A 10324-nucleotide genomic window follows, 5' to 3' on the forward strand; every position below is an offset into this window, starting at 1 on the left:
CTTTATTTAAAGATGCAAATATTTCATAATTCCCGTATTTTGTGTATCCATAATCTTTAAATAAATTGTACGATTTTATTATTAAAACATTTTTATATCGCCAAGATCAGTACAATATATAATGTTATCAAATAATAATGAAATATAAATTGCAAAAATACAAAATTATTATTGTTGGTAAAGTTTTGTGGGTGTCTGAAAGGGTCTTGGTGTTCTAAAGGCTCTAAATGATTTAGGGTCTTCAGAGTTTAGGGATTTTAGGGTCGTGGGTCTTCGTGGTTCTTTATGGGTTTCAGGGTTGTAAAAGTTCTGGAGGGTCTTAGGGGTCTTTAAGTGTCTTGGGTTTCTCAAGGGTCTAAAATAATTAATACACGTGCTCACGTTCTGTGTGGACAAACAAACAAACAAACAAACGGACCCAAATGCAATACCTTCTCCTCTGGAGAGTGTAAAAATCAAGAACCCAGATTAAAAACGCAAAGATTAAATAATTATTCCTGCCACACATGTCCGATCAGGTTGAAATTTAAAATCTATATTCCCCATCAGTACTAGATCATAATTGTGAAGTTTCCTGACGATTGATGAAGCGGTTCCAGAGAAAACATTATTGAATATTTTTCTTCAGTCCAATATGGCTGCCAAACCATGTGACCTATGAATTATTTCATTACAAACTTGTAAACCCAAGGCTTGGAGAACATTTGTGTGACGTTTCCCCTCGATCTGCCCAGCCGTTCTGGAGAAGATTTTTTATAGGTTTTATGGTAAATCCAATATGGCTGCCACACCACATGACCTATGACATCATAATTATCATTATAACATTCCACACGAGTAGTCACACCGATGGTGAAAATTTCGTCTCAATACGATAAGCGATTGCGGAGAAAAACACGAAAGTTCTGTGCAGACAAACAAACAAACAAAGACAGACAGACAGACAGACAGATAAACGGACCCCAACACAATACCCTCTCCCTCGGCGAAGGTCATAATTGTCTACAAATAAAAATTATCAAGAGGAAGCAATATGACACACCACTGAAAAGTGAACAATGGGGGATGGCCGGTGGGGAAGCTGGATGCACGGACCAGTTGAAGACCATGTTGGCCACCAGAGTAGACGGTGCCATCCCAAAAAATCGAAAAAGTTGCGTCAACAGCACATAAATTCCGAAATATATATAAAATAAAAGAGATATTGGTGAAGGCCAGGAGACAAGTAGGAGATATGAGGAGGATGGGAGCCGAGCGCTCTCTCGGGGGTGGACAGTGGAATGGTGGAAAAGTGGCCGCAATGGTGCGGGGAGGAGCTGTGCGACAAAGCAAGGGTTTGGAATGCGGAGCATTAGGGACCGAGCGGCGAAGGTGAGTTGAGACAGAGGAGATGCAGAACCATGTTAATAGGGAGAGGAAACAGACCCGACTTGGTCGTGGACTGAGTAAAAACACCTACCCAGACGGAGGGGATGAAAATGGCGGGTGATAACAGGCTCTCTCTATTAGGGAAGGAATAGAGGGGTGAATGAGGATGAGGATGGTGATGAGCAGTGAAGACTGGAAGAAGAGCTGACAAACAAAATAGTGGAGATGAAATTTGGGGAAAGACCACAACTACACAAAATAGAAAACAACCGATGGAGAAAAATGCTAATTGGGAGAACTAACAAAATCATCCCCACTAAAGGAACTCAACACCATGAGCTTTGCAGTGGCACTGCTCATACAAGAAAAAATAACGGGAAAACAACATCACAAGATGAGTAAACCAGCCCATATGGACAGAGACCAGGCACCACCATGGAAACGGAGGTTAGAGACACAAAGGGAACATCTGAGAAAAGAAACGGGACAAATGCAGCTATTTATAAGGAGGAAATCGAAGCCCAAAGCTAATGAGATTTTTTTAAAAAACAAATACAAAATTGGAAATAATGACTTGGAGGTAATGGTTGCTCAAAGCAAACAAAATAGAAATGATTGCAAGAAAGGTATTAAAAAAAAAAAAACTATGATGAAGTGAACAAAGGGAGAAAACAAAACCGCATGTTGGAAAATAACCCAAAAAGATTCTATCACGAACTCGGGAAACAAAAGCAAAACGTATCAAATCCCCTTGACAGAGACAAACTTGAAAATTTCTGGAAAGGAATCTGAGGACCCAAAAGAACACAACAGAGGCAGATTGAATCCAAAACTTAGAAGGGGAGGGGGGGGGGACAACATCCAAAGGAAATGCCTCGACTGATATTTAATGAAGGAAAAAAAAACTAGCAAAAATAAAATCTATGCCCAGATGAAATTCCAAACTTCCAGCTAAAGCAACGAGATGCTCCAAACAATCACTACCCTCGAGCATTCATCAAACTTATCCAAGGGGGAAGAGACCTTGGATGAGTGGCTCACAGAAGGTAACACCTTCCTCATCCCAAAATCTGAAGATACCCAACTACTTTACAAGTATAGATCTATAAATAACCTGTCTACAAACAATGTACAAACTTCTGACAGGAATCCTCACAGAAATGATATACCCGCACCTAACGCAAGAAAGAGGTCTTGAGGCAGAACAGAAGGGATGCAAGACAGGTTGCTACAGAACAATGGACCACCTACTACTAAACAAGGCCATACTCAAAATTGCGATACAAGAAGAACCAAATTATCCACAGCATGGATAGAGTACAAAAATGCTTTTGATATTGTCCCACATTCATGGATGATAAAATGCATGCAATTGTACAAGATCAACACCCAAATAATCGTATTGAAAGAGAAAGCAATGTAACTTTGGAACACCACTGATATTACAGCACTCGGAAAGAAAGATCAAAATTCCACGGGTGAATATATTCCAAGGGATCTTTCAGGGAGACGGCCTTTCGCCCCTCCTGTTTTTCTTGGACCTGGACCCACTGAGCAACCTCATCAATGAGTGACTGAGTGAGGACATGGATATACCCTGACATAAAATAAAATAATCTATATTTTAAAAGGAGCCGTGTCTCTGTCTCTGTCTGTCCGTTTGTTTGTCCTGTTATAACTTGAGAACAGATTAACGGATTTCAATAAATCGAACTACTGTGGATTTAGGGAACTCCCAAGAAGGATTGTAGTGCAAAAATACTTTTAACTTCTTTGTTTAAAGAGGTACTTGGGCACATGTTGAAACTGCTAACGCCAACTTGCGACGCTGGTTATACCTGTACTCCCCAGAATCCTTTTTCTTCTTGGCCTATTGATTATCTGTCACAGCAAAGATTGGTATTTCTGTCAGCGAAGCAACGGGTCTTATAGTCTAGTATCCAAAGAAACAAGAACTCTGACGCATCTACTTCACATCTGGATGATTTAACACTTTCCAGCAAATGACGAAAAATTGGAAGAACAACTCGATTAGTGCAACGGTACTCTGACGACATTCATATGGAACTTGGCCGAGATAAGTGTGCCAAGTCACATTCATACAAGGTAGACCAACAAAACCATGAAAATTGACACAAGTACAGGGGCTAGACAACGAAGCATCAAACAAATATCTTGGAGTAAAAGAGGGCCACCAAATAATTCACAAACAAATGAATAAAACAATTACCAAAGAATACCTGCATGGAACGAGGCTGATCCTGAAAATATACCTTTCTCCAAGGAACAATATCAAAGCTATAAACCAACTTGTAATACCAGTATTCCAGTACAGCTGCAGAATAACCGAGACCAGGAGGAGGTAGCAGCCTGATGGAGCTCAACTAAGTGCACAGAATGACAACTGTAGGATTGTCTGAATACGTGAAAAGTTAAATATAGATGACTGAATCCAATTTTTAAGCAATCACGAAGACCAACAAACCAGAGAATGTATCCATAACCCACTTTGCAAAAAAATTCCAAAGACAGGTGCAAATGGAAGATGTCACACAAGAAACTGAAACAACAACGAATACAGCCCAACAATTGCATAAAAAGACAAAAGAAAAATATAAAATGAAATATCAACAGATAAACAGAGACAACTTGGAAAATGACTGAAGAGCTGAAAGGTATAAAGAAAAAATAAGAGTTGGACACATTGGGAGGAGACAAACAAGGCTTTTTGGAATGGCAAATAAGAGGTCAGCTCAACTGAAATGGAGAATGAATCATAAATGCCAAGACCAAGCACACTACACCAATGGCTTAAAGAAAATTGTGGGACTAAGTCAATCGGACAAGTGTCGGTTCTGCGAGGTCGAAACAGAAAGTACAAGCCACCTCCTATCAGGATGTAAAAAAAAAAAAAACTCGTGTCAGAGCAGCTGTACACATAAAGCCACAACAATGTATGTGGAGTAATGAATCCACTCGCACATCTTCAAAAGTCTCAATATCCCAGTTCCAGAAAACTCATGGAAACATGAACCAAAAGCAATCACTGAAAACAAGGAAGTAATGTTCATGTACGACCTAATGATCCCATAAAGTGTGAACATAGAAAACAAAGCACTGCGACTGGATATAGTACTGAGGTACAAAAAGGAACAAACGGCATTGCTAATTGTATCAGTTCTCAGTGATTTTGGCCTAAACAACACAGGAATCAAGAAAATGACCAAATACCAAGACCTCAAAAATGAAGTGAAAAGATCCTGGAAGCTGAAGAATGCCAAATTTGTTCCAGTGATCATTGGAGCAACGGGAATGATGAAAAAAATAACCATATAGAGATATTAAAAGCCATCCTTGGGAATATTACAACAAAATAACTGCATTTGAAAGGTGTCTGGAGCTCGGTGATGATTCTGAAAAAAGCCCTCAGACAAAAACTTTGTTTGGCCACAAATTGGTCCATGAATCATGACTCTCCTACCTTCTGAAACCTGCACATGGAGATCAACCAACAACGCACACACTAAATTATATACTCTTATCCCAGGCAAAAAAAAACAGCATTCCTTTGCTGTCGTAATTCTCTGCAGACTACTGTAGTAAGACCTGTTACTAGAGTATATGAGAGTAGTCCTCGTATACTAAAGTTCGAACTTGCATTTTTGCTTGGGATAGCATTATTTCATAAGTTGCAATTGCATCTGTTCCTGCCATCTTTCCCACGCCAACAATTTTGTTGACAACTCCTGGAGCAAAACAAAATAATTTGGGTAATCCCCTTGTGGATAATCACACGTTAGATACAGGATGTGTGAGACTGGAGGCACATGGCAACTACCGCTCAGCCGGTGTGGTCTAAATTTGGCATTAAGCCAGTTATCTGGGATATTAATGTCTGGCTTTTGCAGGTTCCACCTTTAATGGCTTGTGATTTTGGGTGGTGGGCCATGCGCGCGCGCGCGCGCACACACACACACGCGCACATACACACACACACACACACACACACACACACACACACACACACACACGTCCGGAAATTTTGGTTACTGTCTACTTTAGTTTTTGATGTTCAGAAAATGAATTGAATGGAGAAATATTTGACAACTGTGTTCGCTTTTAAGGGGTTGGAAACAACAGTGGACTCTTAAACATATCAGGTTGGTTGTTTTTTTTTTTTTCATTGATATCAGAAAATTTGTATGTGTGATGTGAATCGAAGTATCAATAATTTAACAGTTTCAAAGGTCCTGTTAAATTGTGGGGGAGCGAGAGGGGGTTGGGGGGGGTGAAGTAATCAAATAAACATTTGGGTTTACTTTGGCTTTAAGGTATGTTTATCCTTTGTGTGGGGCCGCATTGTTGAATGTTGTGCAGTCGAGCAGTGCAGAAGGACGAAAGTCCAGAGTGGGAACGACTGGGGAAAGGTCCAGGGGAACTCGGACTCGCAGCGATGCTGGAGAAATCTTCTATGATTACCCACAAGGTCAGGCTTTCAGTTGCAAATGAACACCTGATGCCCTCTATTCGATGAGCTTAAAACACTTGTTCAATTGATGCAAAGTGGGAAAAATTTCCTTCGTTTCCCTCGCTTTTCACCACAATCTGTAGACTTTTAAAACTGCTTCACCTCATCATGATTATCTGTGCTACCTTGTGCATCACTTTGCTCCTTGGCTTGTTAACGACCTCAAATGCGGCATGTTATTGTTCCACAAGCAGGACACCGAGGGCCAAACTGCCTCTTCGTTTTCGCTGGGCTTTTGTGTGTCCTTGCCCTGATGCTGCCTACGCAGGGTGACTCAAACTCGAGTGTTCCATCCTGCCTGCACCTCACCACTCACCAGAAACTGGTTGCTGCCTATATACTCGGTGAGCAGGAGCTGCTGTGACGACATCGGTGGCCGTTGGTGGTTGACTTAATTGCAAATTGTCGCACTTCGTATTTTGTTTTTAAATTTCAAGCAATATTGTTTGATCATTTTGTGCTCGCAATTCTAATCGAAACAACCAATTTACATGAATGAAAACAGTTTTTGATGATTAAGAAATGTAACATTTGCTTTTCCTCCAAGGCCTGAGCACAAGGGGAGTTTTTCTTCCCTCCCATTTTTGTTTTTCTCTTAACCATTTGAACCCTAATGGCCATTTTACCAACCGCTATTCAAACTTCCATATATCCGAGCAGCCAGTTCATTGCCCGCTATTCAAACCTCCACATACCCGAGTGGCTGGATTTTTCTCCAACGAGCCCAGGGTGGGGGAGCTGAAAGTCCAATGAGCTCAGGGTTTAAAGCGTTAATAATACTAAGGAAATTTTATGAGCATGCTTCCTTGCAATAGACTGTGGTTATAGATAGTCCCTATGATGCATACTCATTTGTTATAAAATTTCAGGTATTGAACAAGAGCAATAAGGTGTTTTGATATACAGCTCTACGGAGAATAATCCCCATTGTACAGGGTGTGTGGCCTGAAAGTAGCTTTACCCCTCCCCAATCAAGCATTCGTTCTTAAACTATTTTAAAATACAGTTTTTATTGTGCAGTATTACAGTAATTAACGAGAGAGTTCATAGAACTACATAGTTCATAGAGTTACCCCACACTGTCTTGCGAAACAAGGAAATGGGCATGGCCGATGAGTGGCAAATTTGATTGTCGTGATGATGTAAAATGCTGTCATATTTTTACTGCTAAACGAAAGGTTTTTGAAAGTGTCAAAAGGGCGATTTGTGTTCTACATTGCTGAACCATATAATTCAATTGAAATAAAAAGACGATTTAAACATCATGGAGAAAATAATTCCGGAAGTTCACCACCGTTGATGCAGTGTTTTTCACACCACCTTATTTAGCACGCTACATTCGTTCTTTGTGCCTGTTTTTTGCGTCCTTCATGACGTCCTTAAAAATAGTAAATTTCCTGTTTGGAATTTTCAATTTTGTTTGACTGATTGACAGGCAGGCAGTAAAATAATTATGTCGCTCCTCTGCGTACATGTGCGATCGGGATGAATTCAGAGCCGAAGTACGGCAAAACTACAGGTTCGTTTTTCCGATTAATGTTCGAAATATAACGTTCAATTGAAATTAAGGTGTTCCTTGATCATAAACTGATGTTTGTACATGGAAGGACAGACACACACACACACACACACACACACACACACACACACACACACACACACACACACACACACACACACACACACACACACACACACACACACACACGAACCAATTGCTTAACGCGCTGCTTTTTGCTTTCGTGTGGTAATCAGTCATTACCTCCACCATCGAAGGTGAAGGAGGTTATGTTTTCACCCCTCTCTGTCTGTCTGTCTGACTGTCTGCTTTGTCTGTGTGTAGGATATCTCAAAAAGTTGTGGACGGATCTGGATGAAATTTTGTGGACAGGTTCGGTGTGTGACAAGGACGAACTGATTACATTTTGTTGAAGAACCAGATCCAGATACGACTAATATGATTTTTAAAAACTGATTCTTCACTATTGAGAGATAGGGCCAAAAACGAGAGAGAACAATATCTCAAATAGTTCTTGATAGATTTGGATGAAACTTGGTGGACACGTTGGGTGTGTAACAAGGAAGAATTGATTCAATTTTGGTGAATGTCTGAATCGGGATCCAGATACGATAATTTTTTAAGTGATTATTTACCATTGAGAGATAGGGCTAAACTAATATATAGCACAATATCTGAAAAAGTTGTGGACGGATTCGGATGAAATTTGGTGGACAGATTGGGTGTGCGACAAAGAAATGATTCGATTTTTGTGAAGATTCGAATCTGGATCTGGATACAAGAATTATTTATTTTTTAAAGTGATTCTTCACCATTGAGAGATTCGGCCAAAAATGATGTATAGCATGATATTTCAAAAATGTATTGTGCCCGATATGTTCTTGTGGATCAGGCATTACGTGGCTTAGGTATGCACTCTACCGAGTGCCCTTCTAGTTGTATCTGTTTGCTCTTCATCATTCTTCTTGCACCAATGAATTTGTTGCCAAGTCCTCTTGGACATCTTGTGTAACATATGTGGGGGTCACCTGTGCGAAAGAGGCCACGACAGCAACGCCCAAGTCTTCAATTATCCTATACTGGTTTGTCGACACTTTCTCCTTGAAGCCCCTTGAAGTGTTGTCCGGAGTCAATAAATCTGGACTATATGGTGGCGATGGTATAGGGAGGAGCTGGTGATCTCTGTCCAATCCTTCATTAAGATAGTCCCGAACATGCAACGCAAAATGCGTGACTGTCTTGTTGAAAGCAGCCACTCCTGTGTCAGTGAGTCAGTGTTTCCGCATACCAACGAGGGGGTCGGAGGTGTGAGAAATTTAGCAGGGGTAAGGTGATTTTCTGACCACCCTGATAAATCCTTCTGCTTTATTATTATTTTTTTTATTTGTTTGTTGTATTTTTTTTCTTTTACTTGCACCATTCTTCCACTTGACTGTCCTTGTTCCTTTGCAGGAATCGTAACTATGCTTATTTTACCTGTGTGACAAGTGGACAACGAGCGAGAATTGCTCGAGCCATCCTTCAATACACTCACGCAACCCACGTACCCACAGAAAAATTTGAACGGAGCAGACCTTTGGACGATGACTCCGATTAAATGTCAATTCCAAATGGGTAATGGATGTGAAAACCACCAGTCATTGCCATTCCTCCTGGAGGATTTTGAACTGAGCGAGGGGGTTGGATGGGTGACGGTTGCATCGCCATTTCTTGCACTGCATCATCATTGCCAAGTTCAAAGGCGGCATTCTGCTGCTGAACATCTCTTGAGGACCAGACATGCAGAAATCAAGTCTCACTGGTCACCCATCTGTGCAAAAACCTTTTTGATCGAGAATGACCCATGAAGGATAGATCTTGCTTTGGCATTTTCCCCATACGCCTCGACTGTTTTGCTGAGTTTGCTTTTGAAATACTACGAGTTTTGTAAGCCTAGATTTTGCCAATGCAGAGAGGGCTTCAAATTTTGACCTTTATTAAAGTGAGGCGTTCCTGCAAAAAAAATACAAAAAAAAACAACGACAAAAAAAAACGAATGAAGAATATAGTCGTTTGTGTAGCTTGCCATTCCTTTTCTCATTTGCTTCTGAAATCGCCTATTGTATGGACATTATTGTGAATATGGTTTATGTGAGAATGCTTGAAGATTGTATGAATGTCATATTAATAATGTATCATTCTTGTACATATATTGGGGTTTTATTTGTTTGTTTTGTAACAAGCCATTGCCAATCACTTGCCATAAACCAATAAGTTGCAACTTCTTTGGAAATCGAGCCGAACGTTTCAGCTTTTCCCTTGCTGGATGGTTTTACTCCACTGCTGTCATCTGAATGGGTGGATTTTATTTTATTTTTTTGCTTACTTCGCTCACGTAGAGGATGAATACAAAGCAGCGAGCCAGTACTATGGTATACCAAGCTTGGCAACACTTCGGTGATGACGGTTGGATCGTCTCCATCACAACTCCTGATGGACTTCTCCTCCGGCCTGTCATCTTCAACCTTTTTTGCTTCATATGAATTCATTTTGCACAAAGATCATGCCAAAACGGCTCCTTCCTCCTTCATGTTTTGTTTGAACATTTTACAGTCTCTTTGTTTATTTATTACATTGAAAAGACCATTAAACTTGCTTTGATGGAGACAGTTGTGTGGCTTGTTCATCCTTGCACTTGGAGTGCCGATGTAGTCCTGAATTTTGTTTTTTTGACATCTTGTGTTGTAAATTGTCTCAGAAATTTGTGTGAACACATTGCACCATGTTTCAGTGTGAGAAAAAGATCTACAACAATGTGGTCAATTTTTATTTTGCTAAATGATCTTGTATTTTCTTTTTTGAAACAGCAAAAAGGGTCAATAAATGTATGTTTGTACAGTGCCTTCAGAAAGTATTCGCACCCCTCTACT

General features: G+C 40.3%; 1 protein-coding gene across 2 annotated transcripts in view; it reads left to right on the top strand.

Moving 5' to 3' along the window:
• The window catches only part of MOSPD1 (motile sperm domain containing 1), a 41317-nt gene extending 31256 nt beyond the window's left edge, over positions 1-10061 (top strand). For both annotated transcript variants that reach the window (XM_085862589.1, XM_085862590.1), the window contains exons 5-7: positions 5746-5854; positions 6091-6240; positions 8868-10061. In XM_085862589.1, coding sequence (XP_085718715.1) covers positions 5746-5854; positions 6091-6240; positions 8868-8899 — 291 coding nt within the window. In that variant the 3' untranslated portion in view covers positions 8900-10061. The remainder of the gene's footprint in view (positions 1-5745; positions 5855-6090; positions 6241-8867) is intronic.
• Positions 10062-10324: the final 263 nt, after the last annotated feature.

This window comes from Eptatretus burgeri, chromosome 17 (genome assembly GCF_056783735.1).
Source record: "Eptatretus burgeri isolate ZD-2024b chromosome 17, Ebu_testis_v1, whole genome shotgun sequence".
In the NCBI taxonomy this organism is placed as follows: domain Eukaryota; kingdom Metazoa; phylum Chordata; class Myxini; order Myxiniformes; family Myxinidae; genus Eptatretus; species Eptatretus burgeri.